The 23,423-nt window shown below is 35.0% G+C and overlaps 1 protein-coding gene across 1 annotated transcript in view; it reads right to left on the bottom strand.

The window, feature by feature from the left end:
• LOC149801580 (importin-11-like) overlaps positions 1-23,423 on the bottom strand; it is a 128,595-nt gene that overhangs the window by 59,657 nt on the left and 45,515 nt on the right. The window contains exons 10-16 of the mRNA XM_089955813.1: positions 22,240-22,335; positions 19,179-19,337; positions 12,885-12,925; positions 6,256-6,394; positions 4,322-4,427; positions 1,861-2,024; positions 386-426 (exon numbers count right to left, since the gene is read on the bottom strand). Coding sequence (XP_089811939.1) covers positions 386-426; positions 1,861-2,024; positions 4,322-4,427; positions 6,256-6,394; positions 12,885-12,925; positions 19,179-19,337; positions 22,240-22,335 — 746 coding nt within the window. The remainder of the gene's footprint in view (positions 1-385; positions 427-1,860; positions 2,025-4,321; positions 4,428-6,255; positions 6,395-12,884; positions 12,926-19,178; positions 19,338-22,239; positions 22,336-23,423) is intronic.

Consider the following 23,423-nt stretch of genomic DNA (forward strand, 5'->3'; position numbering starts at 1 on the left):
GGTTATAAACTCAACACTTTATTAAAACACTGGCTACATGTGACTGTAGGTGCGAAAAAAAGGCTCAAGTGTGTCTGATAATGCTCACCTGGCTTACATAACATGTGACCATTTCATTAAGCAGTATATTTTTCAAACTCTACCTTCAGTTCACACTGCCTCTTTTGTAATAAGTGCCATAAAACACTACTAAATTCACACATATTCACTAAGCAGTCTCATGTAGTAGTGTTAGGACACATCTTATGTAAATTATCTCCTAAACTTTATATCACATTGATTTCACTGATTTTACTATATCCTGATAATTGTTTCACTTTTATCAATTTCATCAAATGTGAATATTTATTCCTATTATAAATGTACATGAAGATATGATACTTACTGGCAGAAACTGGTCAACCTTGAACTCAAAATCATCAACTGGTATGAAAGTTAAGAAGAAAACTGTAGGCAAAACTGTACATACTAGATTAATTTGAACAGTATATTACCATTTAGAACTGCTTATAAGGCGAGTCCAACAGCAAACTGCACAGACCCAGATCTGATGTTGCATTATGTGTTGGCAGATCTGGATCTGTGCAGTTTGTTAGGAGTAATCAGTAAAACAAGATAGATCATGATCTACAAGTGCGTTATGTGATGGCAGATCAGGATCTTTGCTGTCTGCAGTTTGACTTGACTAATAAGCGAGTACATACATTATGTTTAATATTGTATATAGACATTGGTAATGCATTATTGACTTTGGAGATAATGAGCCAATGGGTCTCAATAACTTTCACCCTTTGGCCAAGAAATGCAGTTTTGAAGTAAACTTACTGTGCAGAAACATTATTTTGTTACTAAACTTACCAAGACTTTGACCTGTGACCTTAGACCTCAAAGCATATGGGCTGCTTTTGTACCCTAAGTGCAAAACATCTGCAAAGCTTGATCAATGATCCTAATCTAGAACAAAAGTTATTATGCACAACCCATTTTTATTAGTCACAACAAGCATGACCTTTTTTCCCCACAAAATCAATAGACTACTTCCTTACCTGATCTGCATACCTCTACAGCAACTTTGTACAAGGTATGCAATCTACAAATGAAGTTATTAACTGAAAATTGTACTCCTTTCAGTCACTGCAGTCTTGAAAACATTATCATCCCAAATCAATAAGTTTCCTTTCTCCAAGTGAAAGCCATCCATAAAGCTTATTAAAGGTTCTCAGATGTAGAACTAATATTATCGTGTGGAAACCCAATTCTCCTCCTTCAGTCAATTATGACCTTTGATCCACTGACCCCAAAATCAACTGTCTTCATTACCTCACAAACCATCTACAAAGTTTGGTACAGGTCTGTGGTGTACAACTAATGTTTCTACCAAATAATTGCTCTTCTTTAACTCACAGTGACTTTGGCCTTTGACCCCAAAAGCAATGTACTTTCTTACTCCAAAAATTCAAGCCATTTACAAAATCTGGTAACAGTAGATGGTGGAGAATTTTAGTTATTTTGTTGAAACAAAATAGGAAACATATTGTTAAAATGCAAGAAGGCTGATCATAACAGCTTTCATTTCAAAATATGAAAGCATGTCCTCAAAATGAGTGCTTTTATTAACTTCATGACTAAAGAAAATGGGTTACATGCCAAAAAAAGGGGTAATAAGTAAAACTTGAGCAGTAGAACAATGAAACATATATGTAAAGAAAAATGGTAGGATGAATGGATCAATCAAATTTCATAATTCTTCATGTAACAGATGCAACAAAATGGAGCTAATATAACAACAAAAACAATAATAATCTGGGAAGAGTGACACAATTTATTGTCAATGATTAACATATAATACAAAAAGGATATCTAGTTTGAGAGTATTTGCAGCCTCAAGCCTCACTACCAGATCCTCATCTGAAGACAGCAATGGTAATATAGCCTGGTACAATGACGGTCTCAAGGCCATGGACATCTTCACACCCACCCACTGTCCTGCCAACCAGATCACTCGCCTGTGTATTATTCTGTAACTAGAACAATTCTGGATGCTATTAGAGTGTCAGACATCATTTGGGTCACTCACAGATAGAACTGGTATTAACCGGAATAGCAATTTGTCACATACAATGAAAATATATTGTACTGACACACCTGTTTTAAAAAGCTACAGATGGAAAAATGACAAACTGACTTCATAAATGGAGGTTCATCTATCAAACTTGGTTTCTGAACAAATATTGTGTACCAGATATTATCGTTTAATTATTATCATCATCATTATCATCTCTGTGCTTTCAAAAAAGAAAGGGGATATTATAATATAGTCCATCCATCTGTACATACAGTCATATCTATGTGTATAATGTCCCTGAACTCTTCTTATATCATTAAAGCTTAACACGTGAATTCTGGGTCATCGATAGTCCCAGGGGTGTAGATTGTGCCAATACTTTTGGAATTCTGATCATACCCCAGTCAATGGGGCTTGTGTGATAGGAGAGATTTTCATGTAATTAATATAACTCCAAGTTCTGTGTCACATGTCTGAGAATTGGAAAGTGTGCTCAATGATTGAAGTGTCAACATAAAATGGGAACCTTAGGTGGATGTGTGGAGTTTTTACCCTACCCTCAGGAACTTAGCACCTAAGTCATAACATATGAACTACTGAGATCTCTATCCTATATGTTCACTTACTGAGCATGAGAAAACAAATGTGTACATGAAAATAACACTAACCACAGAATCCATCCATTCCACAAAGGACCTAGTCCCTGGGTTACAGCTTAGAAACTATTAAAATTACCTCCCTAAAATCAAATACAATGTGCATACTCACTGGGCATTAAAAGACCAATGCATATATGAAACTAACATCTGTCCTAGTGTGTGTCTGCCCAAAAGCTAAAACTTCAATAAGTAGGTCAGAATGGGGAAGTGCAGGTATAAGTTTAACAAACACTGAATTCTTGTCACTTTTATTGTTATTATTATTATTAGTAGTAGTAGCAGTAGTAAACTTTTTGCAGCTGTTGTTTTTGCTGTTCTTGTTAGAATTATTACATTTATAATTAATGTAATAAAAATCAATATTACTTAAAAATTTAATAATGGACAACTTAGTCCTGAAGTTTCCAGATCTTTATATCTCATATGACCATTGATGTTATGTAAGGGATGAAACAGGTACCTTTTATCTGAGATACTTTGTCCCATATGGAGATACAGTATTTACAACAATATATATATATATATATATATATATATATATATATATATATATATATATATATATAAATGATTCTAAACTTTGAGTGGCTCTCAATGACTACACATCTATTTTAAGAAATAAAGAAAAGAACAGTATCAAGTTTTTAATCATATTGGAAATTCCACTTCTATATAAGGACTTCCAAACTTGAACAAATGTGGAAATGTATTCAATGTTAACATTCCAAGGAAAGATGATAGGTATTGGGAGAGGTAATGTTATGTTGGATGTGAAACTGACAACTGCTCCAAACAGAACAAACTGACAATAGTTTAAAAAAAATTCATACCTCTGATTTAAACAAACTTAAACAAACCCATTCCTGTATAAACCAAATTCTGCACTGGATCCAAAAATCTCTGGTTTGAATATGGCTGGTCTAATTTAACCTCCATATGCCAAGTACCTCTATACTGGAATCAATATTTCAGAACAATGATTAATAGGTCGTTTTGTTAGAAAAAGCAAAACAACTTAATTTACAAAGGTTCTCAGTCAAATAGTGATTTATGGTATTAAAAACAAATCAATGCTGACATTAATAACAGTACACATATGCAATAAATTTGAAACAGTTCTATTTAAAAGATATCACAGATTTCCACTTCACATAACGGGCATGTTGCTGGCTTGTTGCTATGGTCCAAGTCTACTTTTAGACTAGTTTTTTCCCCCGATTTTTAGGGCAATGGTACTAATGCTAATAGTACTCTAATACTCCCGCCTTAGGAAACTGCACTGCCCCCTGGGTGTCAAACTGAATGACTACTGTATTTTAAGGAATATAACTGCAATACATATCTCAGATGAGGATGAATCTTGATATTCAAATTATGAGGAGGTATTGTGGTATGCTGAAATCCAAAAGTCATTTTGAGGAGGTACTGTGGAATGCTGAGATCCAAAAGTCATTTTGAGGAAGTACTGTGGAAACTTTGGAGACCATTTGAAAATAGCTATACAATGATCACCACCATGCATAATTTAAACATGACAATCAAAATATGACTGTCAACTGAATACATTTGTGAAAGTAAAATTGTATAAAATGCTTACTTTTCATGTTTCATCTGTAACTCCGTCAGCAGGTGTGAAAGAAACCACTGGTCAAAATTGACCTCATCAAACAGGTCAAATGCAGCCAGCCCTACAGCATGATAAACTGAAGAGACACATGGCAACAAAATTATTTATAATAAATAGTATTCAATATGGGTGATATCTGTCTAGTTTGTATCAGCAAGTAACTGAGAACGTTTGTAGCTTTCATACTGGCCACATCATTGTTTACTGGACTCTTTTTACTAGTAAAAAACCCAAGACAGATATTTTTGTCGCAGCAAAGACAACACAAAAATTTGGCGATCATAATATGTGCTTTCTATACCATGTTAGGAAAAAATGAACGAATTGGACAACTATACAGAATTAAATTTTTCATTGAAATATTTAAATATAAGGGAAATCTTTGTCAGTTAATAACACCGAGAAAAAAAGTCTAATAAAAATTGACCATGAGTGTAAATACATGTATGGTAATTTTTCATGAAACAGTCTCAAGTAAACTGATTCTTCAATGTGATACCACTTCTCATAGAATCATTCTATTCTGATACTATATATATACAAAGTGGACCAGTCTAAATTGAAAATAAATGGCTCCTGATATCATAAAATACATGCTGTATTGATGTGACTGTGGTATGTTATATGACTGAAAAATGTTTGAGGAGAGGGATGTTGTTGCACTGGACCATCGTTAAGGGACAAACCCTGGCAGGTCAAGGATACTACAATAGTCATCATTTGTAGACTTTACAACTATTCACAAAAGTTACTGTATAAATAGTTAAAGTGAGTGTTATGCATAAATAATGTATCAGTTTCTTTTGTGTCTATACTCTTGTATTAACTACTAATTAACATTTGTGACCAAATATTTTAACTGCATATCCAGGTAAGTAGCAAAAATAAATGCACATTAAATAGAATATATATGTGCATTTTTCATACATTTTTCTGTAATTATGGCATGTAATATATAGACTGCTCTTTTATTGCTCAGATTATGCTTTCTGTCACTTATATTAATTATTCCTCTCTTGGGGGTTGGCATGTGTGAACCTACAACAAAGCAATTCAGGATCACATTTAATATAATTTCCCTTTGATCAGGTACCCTGGTAACCAGTCATTAGGATTGATGGGTATCTGGAAGAAATTTTCAAAAATCTTGACATCTATAGTGAGCAACCATGTCACAGAGAACTCATAGCTTCGTTACGATTTCACACCCAGAATGATCATAATCTATCATGGAGCTTAGAAATATATGCAAATGATAAACTTTACAAAAACTCTGAAAAAACGTTTGATGACCTTGCTATCACTAAAACAAAACATGACTGCTATGTCTCGCTTCCATTGGCTTGAAAAAAACCAAAATGAACAAGAGTCCCATAGCTGGAATGACACTTTACTGGTTGACAAAAATATAGGGCTTCTATCATGGTCAAGGCACAACAGATGACATTATTTTCAGCTAGACAATGACACGAAGAGAAAATGTTATACTATATGTTTGACTTAAAATTTTATATTCATTATCTATTTTTTTAAAAAGAAGATGAACATGATTAAATTTAATTATTTTTCACATAAAATAATAATTTGTGGCTCCAATGGAAGCCAAGCCTTTGCTGAGAAAACTACTTAAACCTTGTAAATTATACAAGAGAAATGCAGCCAATGTTGTGTAGCATTTATAACTTATTCTGGTGGGTTTTTTTATACGAGAAATTAAGCAGCACTCTTAATCATCTTTATACAATGGAGAATTTTCACAATCTCTTGAAGGGCAATACAAATATTACATTAGCAAGTTGATACCAACATGAATAACTATTTACAAATCTTGTAATTGACCATTAATTATAACAATGTTATGCTCTTGTAAATTGTGTGATTTTCAAAATAGATTCAACCCCTACCTGCATCCTTTTGCAGGAGTTCCACCATATTGTTTGGGTCACATCGCTCCTGTGTGGTTTTGACCATATCAAGCAGCACAGGGGTCAAGGACAGTCGATATTCTTTAAACAGGCTCAGGAACAATGTTTCTGTGCAGGGCTAGGAAGAGAATGTGAACAAGACGTAACTGCAAGACTAAATTACAGATTCAATAAATCTAATTCTTTTTAAATTCTGGATGTTGGCACTCGCAGCGATTTTTCTCCCATTCGTATTTTAGTGACATTGTTTGCCTAAGTAATAAAGCAACATGGCACATGTCTTCCTTATTCTCTGGAAAGAGTTATTTGAGTTTCACCTTGGGTTTGTTTATTATGTCCTAACCTAGGGGTAGTTCAGTCACATACATACAGATGTGAATTTCTGCAATGACATCCCTTCAAAACAGGTAAGTACTATTTTCACTGTCATGTTGTTGTTGTTGCTGTAGGGTTTAACGCCATTTTTCAGCACACAATAGGCTATACATGGCAGCCAGTATTAATGGTGGAGGAAGAACCTGGGATCATCATCATGTATGCTTAGTGCCTGTCTCCATTAAAATTGACACTGATTTAATCTGACCTCTGCATGACCTTTCCCATAATCCAATGAAACAGCATGATTATATAAACTGCCAAGCTGTAACTGATACAAATACAGCAGAGGTTAAATAGATTCATCAGATATGGACAAATGTTTAAAACAGTATTCTTTGCCTAAAATACCAATTTTTGCCAACATCCCTGATCAAAATAAGGACTGCTGTGAAGAATCATTCTTTGCCAAAGAGACCATTCTTTGCCAACATCCTTGATTAAAATATGGACCCATGTATAAGGCATTATTCTTTGCCTAAAAGACAAACATTTCCCTATAAAGTTATTTCTCCTATTTTTTGTGCTTCTTAATCTCACAGTATTAATTACTTCCTTTCTAAATAAACCAATGCACCATCTGCCAGTCATATTTAGTGGTAGTTCTGTTATTAGGAAGTACTTAATCTTAACTAATAACAAAGTCTTTAGGTAAAGTTTTCCTTTCTGCAAATTAACAATAAAATATTGAATCAATAGAAAAATCTATCAAATATCTACTGCCCCCCCCCCTCAAATATAATAAGTCTTCTATATCTCATGGAAGGACAATATAGATCATATTACCAAAACCTTGATGTCATCCTAGAATGTTACGAATGTTTATGATTCTTTCTATTTACATAATTAGTGATATGCCAAAAGATATAAACGACATTTATACCAGTATTTCATATTAATTAATGTCTTACAAGAGAAGTTATAATGAATCAAAATTAGTTAATTAAATCTAACAAATTAACAACATGGGCAAGTAACAACATCAACCATTTACCAAAATGAAGAGACTTTTGCATACAAGCCAATTCTTTTGAAAGCAAAATGTTTCTTTAGTAATACTTAACTGATCATAAGGGAACTATCTTGCAAATCCAGCCCTCCCAGGCTAACACTTTTTAGCTAAGAAGCTAAAAGTTGTCTGCCAACCTTTGTGAGTTAGTGTAATCTCCCCTTTGTTACATTGCTTGGCACCAAAATCCTGTGAATAATGCAGTTACTGCTGGAACATATAAATTAGCTTCTTCTTCACATATGCTACCTTATCTTAATACTTTACGAATATAGGTAAGATGTGGAGGGAATTACATTCCCTTACCCCAGACTGCCCATCTCTGGTCCCCTAAGGTATGTGAGGCAGTTTCTTGATCATAACCTAGCTGGAGAATAGACTCCCTATGCCAGGAAGCACCTGCTGAAAGCAAAAAATGTTACTTCCCACAAATCCAGTGGAAGTCGTGAATTCCTCTAGAAGCTGTCAAATCAACCAGGAAAGTAACCTGTTGTGCCACAGCACACCCTGCTGAGCCTTTTAAAATGAATAATCTTTGAGGAAAAAGTAGAATCTGACTTCCATTCCAATGACTGCATAATGTCAGCTAGAGAATGGTTCTACTCTAATACTTGTTTCATTTATCTTGGGTCTTGAGATATACAGAGTGGATAACCACTTTTATCCAGGATAAAAGTGCCTTTGCTGATATGTTGTCCATAACCTCTTTGAGAGGTAAGAAGAGGCAGGATCTCAATCAATGGACAAGCTTGGTCCTTTTCAGGTACCAATTCAGAGCTCTCAGTGGATCTTTTAGATGACCATGAGATGAAGTGTCCAGAGCAGACGGTTGTTTTATCACAAAAACCTGAGCAGGAGCCTGTTCTCAGCAATGAAAGTAGGGGTTGTCGTGACACTGACCCACCTTGTTGGAACTGCAAGAAGTTTAGATCAAATTATAAAGCACACATCTGCTGATTCTGCAAGCCATTGCTAGTGTGAGTAAGAAGCCAGTCTTATATGAGAGGAGAACAAATGAAGCCCTCGAAAGCAGTTCAAACAGTGTCTTATTCAGCATGGTTTGCACCCATGCAAGATTCTTTGGGCACAGCAACAATGCCTTTCAACATGTGAAATCTAAATTTGCCAGAAGATCTGATAGGTCACTGTTTTGTCTGATATCCTCTCTTCAATGATAATGCAGCAAATTGATCGTGCAAGGGTAATATTTTATCCTTCTCACTTGAGTGATTCTCTCCAACACTTGATGTCAAAACTGTTTGTTACTGAAGGCTTCTTTAACATGATCCAGATGTGTTATGTTCAACTCTGGATTGGGATCAAATGTATGTCATCATGGTTGATTAAGCAGTTGAGGAAAGCAAATTTTTAAGTAAGTTATGCTTCTCCAGGAATACTGACCCAATCACATTACATCTGGAATATTAGCCAGCTACCTTGCGAATCCAGCCCTACTAAAAGATGAAAAAATGTCTTTTCTGTCTATCTCATATAGACAAAGGGCACTTGCTCTTGCCCATAACCTCCCCTCATCACAACCAGGTGCCATTAGTTTTTAGCTGCGCGATATAGTAATGAGGATGCTCAAATGGTGAGGTGGTAAGGAGGGTTTTTAGATAAGGTGATTGGGTAAGTATTCCCAGAAAAACATAATTAACTTAAAAATTTGCTTTCTGATTCCAATGCATTCCTTGATCACATTATGTTAGAGAGAATTGTAAGAAGGAGAAGGGAATGCTTAGCATCCGACCTCTACCTCAGGTATCCAACTAGAGAATGACAGCTGATTCCTCATGCTAACGCTAACCCATTCTCCTAATTACACAAGCAACACTTGATATGTGACCCCTACATATGGTTAAGAAGATAATTACTGAAATCTTCTTGCCTAAAAAATTTCAACAGCAAATCCAGTGAAGCTGATAATGTTGTTTTCATTGGGTCCGGTGGTCATTTAGGCAGCCGCCACTGGACCTACCAGATTGAAGGTTAATTTCTGTGAAGCTAAAGGTTGACTCTGCATACCAAAGTAGCCTTTGATAGAAATGGGGGCCAACTGTTTCTCCTCAAAGCAAGAGAGAGGGATTGAGGCACTAAGAAGGACAATGGTGTGGCACCAGTCCCTGAAAACCCGCCACTTTTTCTCACAGAAATTCAGAGTGGAGGGCCTTCTTGCTCCAAGTTTCTCTCCACAACTGAAGGTTTAAATTGTCTCACAAACCTGCCATGATAAGACCCAAGTGTGCAGAAGAAGACAGTCTGGGCATGGATTCAACACCTGTGAACATGGTTACCTGAGAAGATTCAGGCAGGCCAGAATCTTTCTGTGTCGATCTGTTGCTAGATAGAGTAGATTGGTAACCCGGACTTGTCCCATCTGAGAGGAACTACCAGAATCATCTTGTATTTCTGGATTATTTTTGGTATAAAGACCATGGGAGGGTAGGCAAATGACCACAACCCCTCCCAACTGATTGACAGTGCATTCAACACCCAAGCTTCTGGGTCTGGGACTAAAGAGAAAAAGGTGGCTAACTTGTGATTCCACCTTGTTGCAAATAGGTTGCTCATCTAAAGTGTGTGTGTTTGTGTGTGTGTGTGTGTGTGTAATTTGGATTGTTAACGTAGCTTTAACAATTTTTCAGTCATATCGCAACGATGTCTGCAGTGTGACAGTTTATAGTGATGTCTAGCACTGAGGCACCATGCCACAGACAGGTAGCATCATGTCCCACCCAGTCACATTATCCTGACACCAGGCCGACCAGTCCTAACACTAACCTCTTAATGCTGAACACCGGCAAGGCAGCTGTCAGTACCATTTTTGTAAGTCTTTGGTATGACTTGGCCGGGTATCAAAACCATGACCTTGCACATCTGAGGTGAATGCTCTAACGACTAGGCCACCGTCATCTAAAGTGTGTAGATCCAAGTGAAGACCAATTGATGGAGAAACTATTATGTGTAAAGGATTTGAAATTTCCTGGACAGAGTGTTGACCAAGGCACTGAATCTGCCGGGAATGTGCCTGATTTGTAAGTTAATGGAGATTTAAGTCCCAACATAGAACCTTACTGTTAATAAGGGAAATGTGGTTGACTTGCTATGCTGATCTGAAATTTGAGTACTGTGGAGAAAATGGTTTTTTTTGGTGTCCACATCACCTTATCTGAATATATATTTTATAGATTCAAAATAATTGTAAATATGTAAATACAGTAAAACCTGTCTTGTTAGACCATCCCTTCTGCCAACAGAATGCGGTCTCTCAAGACAAGTGGTCTCTCAAAGCAGGTTTTTGCAAGATTACCATTTGTCAAGGTCAAAATGCAGTAGGTTTAATATGGGAAAATATCCACAATTGCTGTACATGCAATTTATTCCTTATTCATTGTTGTCAAAATATTTAAATCATTTCATCTCAAATGTAATTCTGTATAGCAAAAAAGATATACATCATAAAACATTTACTATATTTGATGATGTGTATATATACGTTAGCATATGAATTGCAAACTTTGTAAGATAATATCATCCTGTCCAAATGTTAACTTGGCATGTCCATAAAATTTATACTCACTGTGTGTGTGTGTGTGTGTGTGTGTGTGTGTGTGTGTGTGTGTGTGTGTGTGTGTGTGTGTGTGTGTGTGCACGCGTGCGATTTGGATTTTTAACGTAGCTTTAACAATTTTTCAGTCATATCGCTACAATGTCTGCAGTGTGACAGTTTATAGTGATGTCTAGCACTGGGACATAATGCTGCAGACATGTAGCATGATGACCTACCCAGTCACATTATCCTGACACCAGGCCGACCAATCCTAATACTAATCTCTTGATGCTGAACGCCAAGCAAGGTAGCTGTTAGTATAATTTTTTGTAAGTCTTTGGTATGACTAGGCCAGGGATCGAACCCATAACCTCCCATACTCGAGGTGGAAGCTCTAAATACTAGGCCGATGGATGGATGGATGGATGCATCCATCCAGCAACAAAAAAGTGAGCCTAAAACCTATCCAGAAACAAAATAAATTCATTTAAAGGAAAACCCAAAATGCATAATTCACTGATGACATAAAGAGATTAAATCAATAAACAAAGGGTGTAATTGGCCTGCACTACAGTGAAGAGATGATGTAATGGTGTAGGTATTATTAATGGTAATAATAATAACTACCCAAAATAAACAAACGTCATGAACATTATACAATGACTATTAAATCTGGAAAACGATAATCACTTATTATTCACACAACAGATCTACTCTAAAGTCAGTTAGCATACTTGGCCACCGCAATGAAGCCCTTTCAGAAGAGTTACCATCGGGGCATTATCAGGGTTTTGTGGATTTTCACGAAAGATAAATAAATAATACAAATGTTTAAACTGACTATGTATATCTGTAACAGCTCCTTTTAAAGAAGCAATGGTTAATCATAATAGGTATCGATAGAACTCTAGCATGAAAATGGCGGTTAGTGACATGTACATAGTCTGATTTAATACCATAAAGTACGACAGCTACTTGCCTCCAGTCCAGACCCGATCATTGTTTTTAGTTGTGTTGTTATTTTCATACCACCAATACTCATAATTGGTCATGGCTTCAATGAATTAAATTATGGTCAATGGTATTTATATTTTTGTAATGCAGTCATGCACAGCAGTGTTGTTTTAGAACAATCTGCACTTTGACTGCAGACACTCCTAAGCGATAATGGTTACAATGGATTAATGTCAGCAACATTCATTTGTTCTTCTGAAATGGTCATTCACTGTAATGTTGAAATGCATTTACTGCCAGAATATTGTGCTCAATGGTTGTGTTCTGCAGGCAGTCACAGACGTTTATACGATAAAATTGATCCATGCATGACAATTATGGTCGTAAATGACAAATGGTCGAAGATGTCAATTAAAAGACAGGTTTTACTGTCCTTTTCAAACTGGTAATTTTAACTTTCTTATATGGACAATGATTTGTGTGCTATTAATGAAACTGGTTAAAATTAATGTCTTTTATTTACTTTTTTGTTTATTCCCACTAGAATATGCAATGCTATCTTATCTGAATATTAATTAAAACTACTTATTTAAGCTGCCAGAACATTTTGGACAGATGATATAAAATAAATGAACTTTAAATTAATGATGAATAAATCGGTTCAATATGAAATAATACAATAAATCTCTGTTTTCCATTATCTTTAGAAATAGCACTTACCCTTAGGGAAAATTTAAATGAGTCACCAGCTTCTTCCTGACCTGCAATAACAAAGTCAAAAGAAAAATCATGAAGTCTTATAGTAATTACACTAAAATGTGTATACCTACAAGTTGTTGTTTAATGTTTTTCAAAATTCAGATTTCTGATACAAATAAAGACTCAAATTGGAAGACAGATGAGTTTGAGGAATAAAAAGAATCTGTGAATAATGTATCCCCCCAAAAAGGAAAATAGAAGGGTACTAATCTAAACTTTATATGTGTTTGGAAGTATTATCAACAGAATGTATATTTAACTATAATTGGTACAAAACCTTTTTTACACTTAAATCATCTACTATATTTGCAATTGTAAAATATACCAGCATTCTTCACAGAGTCAAATATGGATGAAATGTTGACAAATATCCACTGCAATGCATTGACAATGATGCTAGTCTCTATTCTATTCCAATTCAAAACTCTATGTATCACTAAATGGATGTCTGCATTACAGGATTCATTGATATATTAATGCTTTAACCACATGAATACACATATCGATACAAAACATGAGGAATCGATACAAACTGATACTTACCCTATACTTTAGTTACTTTAATCTTCAGCAGTTGTGAATAATTACACATTGTTTGCCTTTCTAATTTGCTGATATTTTACAGAAAGGGAATGAGTGTTGTCAGTAATTTACTACAAAAAATGAGTGCCTGTCGCTCCAACAGAAGTTTTGCATCTGCAGGAAGAACAGTGCGATAAATTTTGTTGATATTCATCCCTGCCCCAAAACCTGAACTTGTTCTAGATGAGATTTTACTTGCAAAAGGAAACAGCACAATTTTTTCTCTTTTAAAAATAGCATCAGAACTCATGCAGTGCAAATCTAAAGGTGTGGTGGCTAAGATGAGTCCTGCATTAGATTAAATGGAACAGCCTGAAATGGCCTACAAATCTGAATTAAAATCACTGACAACAGGCAGTCGGTTTGAAAGTACTTTTTAACATTCAAGGTAATTTAATTGTGTATCTTGGTCCTAATTCATACAAATTACCTAACATTCAAGGTAATTTAACTCTGTGTGTGTGTGTGATTTGGATTTTTAACATACTTTTAACAATTTTTCAGTCATATTGTTACAATGTCTGCAGTGTGACAGTTTATAGTGATGTCTAGCACTGGGACATCATGCCACAGACATGTAGCATGATAACCCACCCAGTCACATTATCCTGACACCAGGCCGACCAGTCCTAACACTAACCTCTTAATGCTGAGCACCAAGCGAGGCAGCTGTTAGTACCATTTTTTTAAGTCTTTAGTATGACTCGGTCGGGGATTGAACCCACGACCTCCCGCATCCGAGGCGGACGTTCTAACCACTAGGCCACAGAGCAGTAATTTAACTGTGTACCTTGGTTCAAATTCATGTAAGGCATCTAACATTCAAGATTGTTCAACCGTTTCTCTTGGTCCAAATTCACACAAGGTATCTAACATTCAAGGTAATTTAATTGTATCTTGATCCAAATTCTCACAAATTACTGAACATTTACAGTAATTTAACTGTATCTTGGTCCAAATTCTCACAAAGTATCTAACATTCAAGGCAATTTTACTGTGTATCTTGGTCCAAATTCTCACAAATTATTGAACATTTACAGTAATTTAACTGTATCTTGGTCCAAATTCACACAAAGTATCTAACATTCAAGGTAATTTAATTGTATCTTGGTCCAAATTCTCACAAATTATTGAACATTTACAGTAATTTAACTGTATCTTGGTCCAAATTCACACAAAGTATCTAACATTCAAGGTAATTTAATTGTATCTTGGTCCAAATTCTCACAAATTATTGAACATTTACAGTAATTTAACTGTATCTTGGTCCAAATTCACACAAAGTATCTAACATTCAAGGTAATTTAATTGTATCTTGGTCCAAATTCTCACAAATTATTGAACATTTACAGTAATTTAACTGTATCTTGGTCCAAATTCACACAAAGTTTCTAACATTCAAGGTAATTTAATTGTATCTTGGTTCTCCTAGACTCTCTTTGCAAGTCTCATTAAGCAAACTCTAATGCAAATGAAACAAAATTTCTAACCATTGCCTATGGTGAACTACCTCTCTCAACTGTCACCTTTTGTTAGCACACACCATTTACTGGCAGTCAGTAGGACTGTTTGCCTAATATTACCTAATACTAGTCCAACTGAACATATTCCAGTTTCAATCCTTGGATCTGGCACATGCAAGACTAGAATTCTAGTTTTCCAAGATTGTCTGTTTCCTACAGACTATTTGTTTCCTCCACCTCTAAGATTACCTCATCTGAGGCATGAAGACTAAGCAGCATAGGTTCTTACTGATTTGATCAATGTTGTACAAATCAACACAAAATAAACAAGCAAATTCTAGAATTTAAAATCCCTGCTTTTAGTCGGATGCAAGCAAGTGTAGATTTGTAGAGGAAAAGGCCAGGTAATGACAGTGAAAGGTACATTTGTAAAAGAGACTCATCAATAATATAGAAGAATGACAGCTGCTATCTGGTGAGATCACTATAAAAATGAAAGATATGGGTCCAACATTCTGCAGGTATTGCTCCATTAAAGGATGGCATTGGAAGCTGATAATCAAGTTCTATTGAAGTTATTATCAATATGGCGCGACATACAAATTTCCTTGAAATGCAATGATAAAAAAGGGAATAATAGTGCACAGACAAATGTGGGTCAATACAACCAACAGGGGCAATAACTCCCATAAATGAGAATTCAAATATGATGCAGATAAATGATGAAAATCAAACCAAGCCATCAACACAAGTTGCATATTAAGGGAGTTGTTATGCAGAAAAGAAAGTTAACAAGTCCCACAACCAGGAGTCATAACTCCACCAATAGATGAAGTTGCATGTTGGACAGGTTCCTAACAATACTAACAATCCAATGCAGTAAAATCTCATTAATATCAAGCTGCCAACTACATTTGTTTAAAGTCCATTAAAGGAATCTCTATACAGAAACAAGGGTCCCTCGTAGGGACCAGTGCTCTATGGCTGATAAGAATTAAAGAATTTCCAGCAATTCAAGATAATACCACTTTTTTCCTTTGAACTGCTGAGTGTTGAAACCACCACTCATATTCTTCTGCAATAACAAAATATTCAAACAGCTGTTGTGGTGGATGCCATTTTCATTTAAGACCAAAAAAATGTCATAAGACTTCTCGTGGAAACCCTCTGTTGATATGAGATTCTATACAAAAGTTTTAAAATGGCTGCCAGGGTGGCCATATTGGATATCAGACTAGCAACATTCCTATTCCGTAGTAACTAGACATCATGAGACATCTCTTAGTGAAAGCACAAAGTCGATATGACCTGCAATCCAGGAGAAGTAGAGACAAAATTTTCAAGATAACCACTGCAGCAGCCATATTAGAAGTCAGATGAGTACCTTTTAGATTAATGACCAGCTAGACAGTCTCACTTCTCAGCTGTTTCTAAATAACACTTAACATGGAAGTATATCACACAGAACATCAGTGAACTACTCTGGATGATGCTGTAACTGCTTAAGGCAGTGCTGTGATTAAACTATAAAATTATTTATTCTTTGGCTCTTACTCACAAATTCAAACAAGAGGATTGGTGGACATAATGGATGTTAGATTAGCTCCATGTTCCTTTTGGATCAAGTAGACATCATTAGAAGTCTTTTGAGAAACCCACGTCAATATGACCATCCATTCAGGATGATCAGCAACAACAAACTTTTCAAGACAGCCGTCATGGCAGCCATACTGGATAAAAGACTGGCATCATCTTCATTTAGGACCAAACAGATATCATAAGAAATCTTTTGGTGAAAACCCAATCACAAAACAACTTTCCATTTAGAAGGAGTAGGGCTATAGAGGCCTTATCGGAAGATTGAGTGACCCCATTTTCATTTAGGATCGCCCAGACATCATAAGAAGTTTTTTGCTGAAAACTCTATGTAAATATTACATTCCATTCAGGAGTAGTTATAAGATTTCAAAATGACAACCATGGTGTCAGTATTGGAAATCAGATGAGCACAATTTTCATGTAGAACCAACCAGACATCACAAGAAGTCTTTAAGGAAAAACACCGTGTTGATATGACCATCCATTCAGGAGTTGCAATAACAAGGTTTTCAACAAAAATCCAATAAACTCTACTGATTGACAATACACCATCCCATAACTCTACTGATGACTGACAACACATCAGCCCATAAACTCTACTGATTGACAATACACCATCCCATAACTCTACTAATGACTGACAACACATCAGCTCATAAACCCTACTGACTGACAACACACAATCCCATAAACTCCACTGATGATGGACAACACACCATGCCATAAGCTCTATAGTCTAAAACCAGTAAAGCCAATGAAAGAGATTTTGTGCAAAAAAGAAAGCAGGTGGGTTCATCGATCAAGGACTATAACTCTGCTAAATGATGATGCAGAATTCTGACAATTTTAGTCAGGGGACAATCAATATCAAGATGCCTATCAAACTTGATGGAAATCCAATAATAATAAGGGGAGCTAGTGTGCAGAAATGAAAAAGGGTGGGTCTGACAATCAAGAACTATAACTCCACTAAATAATAATGAATGCAAACAATCAAACTCAATATTGGTCTCAAGAAATTATAATAATTAAAGGAATTATTGAGCAGGAACAAAAGTAGGTGTGTCCAACAATGCTACATCATAATGCAAAATGCTGATAATCAACCTCATCCAAAGTCTCATCATCAGCATACTACTGGTTCCCAACACATGTTTCTTCATGAAATTCAAAGAGTTTTTAAGGAGGTTTTCTTAAAGTGTTGTGACAGGTACAGGATAGGATCTAGCCCCATGGTTGACTTGATGATGAAAGTATGCAATTGAATTAGAACACTAAACTTTTAGACTTCTAAGGAGGTGTGTTTTATTTAATACAGTCATACAATAATATTACAACATTAGACTTACAGTAAAGGATTTCAAATCTTGATTCATTGTTACATTTCATACCAAAGATGGCCAGATACCCAGTGTTCTAAAATCAATATGGAAGTACATTTTATTCTTTAACACAAATTTAAAAACAATATTCATGCTAGGGTCACATAGGCTTAAGTTGAAAGTGTGTCTGCTTTGGCAACAAAAAACAATTTCTTTCTAAGTACTACATTTTCCAGATATATCAACTGCAACTTGGGCAGTTATGGGACCATCTGCAAAATACCCCTTAATGGATGTAGTATATTTTACCTTCACATATTCCACATGCTTGTTTGGTTTCAAAGGAGATGAAAGCACAGTTCTACCCATTTTTGGGAAGCCTGACTTTCTGCACAGCTTGCAATAGACAGAAGTGATCCTTTTAATCCAATGAATCTAGTCTTTGAAAGCATCATCAAGAATCCATCCATCTAGGGCTGACAATACTTTTCAGGTATATATCTTACCATGATGCCCAAAAATTGAAAGCTTTCACTAGATTTACACAAACTTTTTCAATGAATTATAATTTTCTACTACTTAATACAACGTTCTTCCACAGACTGGAAACAAAAAAACCATAGTCAGGATACTAAATTTGGTTCAAATCCAATAATAATTAAAGGGTTTACTATATAGGAATGACAAATGGGAGGATCTGACAAATCAGGGGCTATAACTCTGCTCAACAATGATATTGAAGGCTGACAATCAACCACAGCAAAGGATTCATCAACATCAAGCGGCATACTAAATTTGGTTGAAATAATAATTAATGGAGTTACCTTGTCAAAACAAAAGTGAATGGGTCTGACAATTGGAGATATTCCTCAACTAAATGATGACACATCATTCAGAATGCTTAGCCAAGTTTACATCAATGACAAGATGCTTAAAATTTGGTTGAAATGCAATAATAATTAAAGGAATTATTATGTGGAAAGTAAAGTGGGTTGGTCTGAAAACCTGGTGCTTTAAGTCTGCTAAACAACGACACAGAATGCTGACAATCAAACTCGCCTAAGGTCTGATCAATATCAAGCGGCATACTTATTTCAACAAAAGTGCAATAATAATTAAGTGAGTTATTGTGTGGAAATGAAAGTGGGATTGGTGAACTGAAGGATGGGCAGAAGGGAGGATGGACAGACAGGCCCAATTTAATACTTGCTATTTTCCATGAAAACCTGAGAACAAAATTTCAAATTGTCAGTAACATAACTTTTTAAACAAAAATGCAATATACTCACAGAATTGTTCAGGATCTGTGTCCCAAATGCCAAGGTCATCTGAACTCAAAAGGAAATACTGCAAAACAAGTCGACGACAGATTTCACTCAGCATATCAAAAGTAAAAAAGTCTGCCTTGATCTTGTATGCTGACATTCTGGAAGTCTCAGTACCATCCCCTGTGAAAATGTGAAAATATATAGAGAATTCTGCACATACAACATATCAAGTATTATTAAGTTTGTAACACAAAATGTTATGTATGTATGTATATGTGTGTGTGTGTGTGTGTGTGTGTGTAAGTATGTATGTATGTATGTGTGTGTATGTGTATATATATCTATATATATATATATATATATATATATATATATATATATATATATATATATATATATATATATATATATATATACTGAAAGAAAGAATAGCATAAAAAATGTTATGTTCATTCAAGGGAAAGAGCTGATTAGCATCACACCAACAGGGATCTAGTAAAATGTACTTTGAAACCATGTGAGCTGAATTCACTACATTTACTGATTTACTGCATCAAATTATGTGGTTTATCTGCATTAATTCAGTAAATTCCGTAAATTTTGTAATGAACCCCAAACATTATGAGGTTAACAAAAATGAACAGTGGTGAAATCTGACTGTGTGCATTACGACAAAGCTGAAGAGTTACTAGGCAGACATGGAAGGAAATTCAGTTTCATTTCTCTGTCTCAATGGACATTGAATAAAAGTGCAGAAATGGGCAAGAAACTCATCAGTGACCTTGACAGTGAAGACAAAACCATTACTGTAATACACAAAATGTAGCCTTGATTTATAAGATGCATGCAAAGGTTTTCTTGTCTTCCTCAAGTAATATTTACAATCACATGCTTACAATGTTTTCTTTACAAATAAGAAGTCTAAACAGTTAAAAAATCTATTCAACAAAATAGCCTGAAAATCAAATCTAAAAAGTTTAAACAGTTTACAAATCTGTACAAAATATAAATAATTGCAAACATTGCCTGCAGGTCATTTGCACAATAATATAAAGAAGGATACCAAATTCATTTATCAATCAGAAGGGACTTTTGTTTAATTGTGCTTACAAGGTTTAAGTTCAAAATATTTCACAAGTTGTAAAAAAAATTCTAAAGATTGCTATAATTGACTAAAAATACGAGTGTCAAAATGCACCTCTTGTCTTGGGACATTCCTAACATATATCTAAATATCCAAATTAGGTCTTTTGTGTGATGGAACAATGGACAGGTCCCAACAGGACTGATGCTTTTACTGTCTGAAAACAATTTCCTAAACTTCACTGCTGTATCAAAACTATTTCTGATAATCTTGGGATAAGATTTCCAAATTGGCCATTGTGGTGGCCATACTGGATGTAAGATATATGCTATTTTCATTTATGACCAATAAACATCATCTGGAGTCTTTTGGTGTTAATATGACTATCTATTCAGGAGGGATATCAATAACAAGATTTTCAAGATGGCCTTCATTGCAGCCATTTTGGAAGTAAAATTGACACCATTTTCATCTAGAACCAACAAAGTATCATAAGACATCTTTTGGCAAACCCTATGTTGATTTGGTCATCCATTCAGGAGGAATAGTGATAACAAGATTATCAAGCTTTGGATGCCATCCTAAATGTCAGACTGGCATCAATTTCATTATGATCAACTAGATATCATCAAAAGTATTCAAACTGAAAACCCCATGTAAATATGACATTCTATCAAAGATCGTCAATATCAGTATTTCTAAGATGGCTGCTGTGGATATCTTATCAGCACCACATTGATATGACCATCCATTAAAGACAAGTAGTGATGATGGCTGCTGTGGTTCATGGCAATCCTTCTAATAAGTACTACCTCAACACTACACAGCGTTTCAACTGGTGTCATCTCAAGGTCATACAATAGCAAAAACTACCTGCATACCAAGCTGCACTGGAAAAAAAGCATGTTAGATGAATTTTAAGTTAAATTTTATTTTCTCTCGACTTTTCATTAACTGAAACATGATTGGAAATAGTGATTTGGCATTATGGAAATAGTCACATTCCAAAGAACCTTACATTTATAATGATTACTACATAATATTGTTTGAAACTGCCCGCATGTAGTGTTCTTAGTGACCTTGCCAGAAATGTCCAGTTTATGCTCTACACTTTTCCATATTATTTTCACATGACTGACATTATATGTGTTTTACCTGTCACTGTTTGCTCATTGTTAGGAGTAAATTGTTTGAAAATATGATTTATTTTTTACAATGAATGTGATTTATTTGACTCCAGAAGGTGCCCAGTGCAAGTTACATGAATAACTTTACAGTGGCAGAAAGGGTTCTGCAACTTCAGAAAATCTAATCAATTTAACTCGCATTAACTTTATGATCAGTGAAATTACAACTTTGTAATGTATTTATTTCTTCAACCGATCTTAAATGGTTTCTGAAAATGCATGACTTTTCTCTGACTCTGACCAATTATTGCAAGGGTTTTATCCAGCTGAAAAGAAATTATCCTTATTCACCACTTTTAAAATTTTCTTTGTGTGTGCTAACCATGCTGATAGAAAACTTAAAATATCAAATGATGACACACCATCTAATTATAGTGTACACGTTTTTAACATTTCAACCCTTAATCTCAAAAAGATCTAAACAGTGGAATGGAGTGGAGTGGAATGGAAAGTGAGCCATGACCTTAACCCTGAAAAAAAGAACCCAATTTAATCTGTAATCCACCTTCTAATAATGAGGTATAAAGAAACCAGGTTTCACCATGTTACCTCGCATGACTTGAAAGTTAAAGGTAAAACTTAAAATGTTTAGCCATGATCTTGACAATGAAGTACATCGCACACCTTTTAAAGAACATGTACGAATATAAGTCTCATTCTTTAAGCTCAAATGGCTTTAAAGTTACATAGCAGAAAAAGTTCATGAAAGGCTGGATTGTAGGATGTACTGACAGAGGGGCAGAAATGCAGAATGCTGATTCTATGTACCTACTTTCTGGGAAATGGTGGTTGAAAAAAAAACTTTGCTTACCTGGAGAATCTCCTTTGGTAGGTCTGTACATATCACAATGTAAGATATTCTTCATCAGGTTAAAACAATTGACAGTAAATCTCTCAAACAAGAGCCCTACAGTAAATGAAAGAATATATTTGAAGAAACAAATCTGAAAACTCACAAAACATAAATGCATTTAACTTAACTGGACAGACCAACTGATGGACAGACGGTTGAATGGAACAACTGAAATGTGAAGAACTACATCGATCAACCACATACAAAAGGGTTCTGATGATCTTGATGGAATAACTCATTTCGTTCATCATTATAAACACTCAAAATAACTTAGCTTCATTTTCATTTAATCTGAATGAATAAATCATGTGTAAAAGTGGCTAAGAATGGCTGCATACAGAATGTTGTGAAAACTTGAGGAAAGGTAGAAATCTGATCATATTAAAATATACCCCCACCGCTTGCACATCCCACCGTTTACCCCATGATGGAGATGAATCTATTGTAGATACAAAAAGTAATTCTTAAAAAGGTGTTAAATAATAAGTTTCACAATAATCCATTATGAATTGCAATAGTTGCATTCACAAAATTCTGTCATAAGCTGCATCCAACTCTTACAAAAATCAGGGGAGCACAAGTTTGTCAATTTGTATCTTCAGATGATGCCCATAACATGTATTAATTTTTACTGGGATCTATAAAATACTGCAAGACAAACTGGGAGAGTTGTGCTCACGAAATTTGGTCATACACTTCATTAACCTACAAGACAAAAGGGCAATAACTCCAACACAAAGTAGTAAAGTGATTTGTCTATATATATTTCTGCAGGTGATGACCATAGGAATTACTAAATTTTATGGTAATCCCCCCAAAATAAGGGGACAAGTTGTGCTGACAAGATTAGGGTGTACCACATCACGCTAAAAGATAAAAAGGCAATAACTCATTCAAAGATAAAGAGCAATAAATCAAAAGCAAAAAGGGCAGTAACTCAATGAAAGACAAAAAGGGCAATAACTCAAACAAAAATTGTGGAAGCAAATATGTGCATCTTGAGTTGATGACCATAACATTTACTAAGCTGGTAATCACAAAAAAAGCTAATTGTGCCAACAAGACTGTCAAACATTGAATTAAACTATGAGACAAAAATAAAAATAACTTTAACAAAAATTGCGGGAAAAGGATCTGTCAAT

The sequence above is a fragment of the Sinohyriopsis cumingii genome, chromosome 4, assembly GCF_028554795.1.
Source record: "Sinohyriopsis cumingii isolate HCF-2022 chromosome 4, ASM2855479v2, whole genome shotgun sequence".
Lineage (NCBI taxonomy): Eukaryota > Metazoa > Mollusca > Bivalvia > Unionida > Unionidae > Sinohyriopsis > Sinohyriopsis cumingii.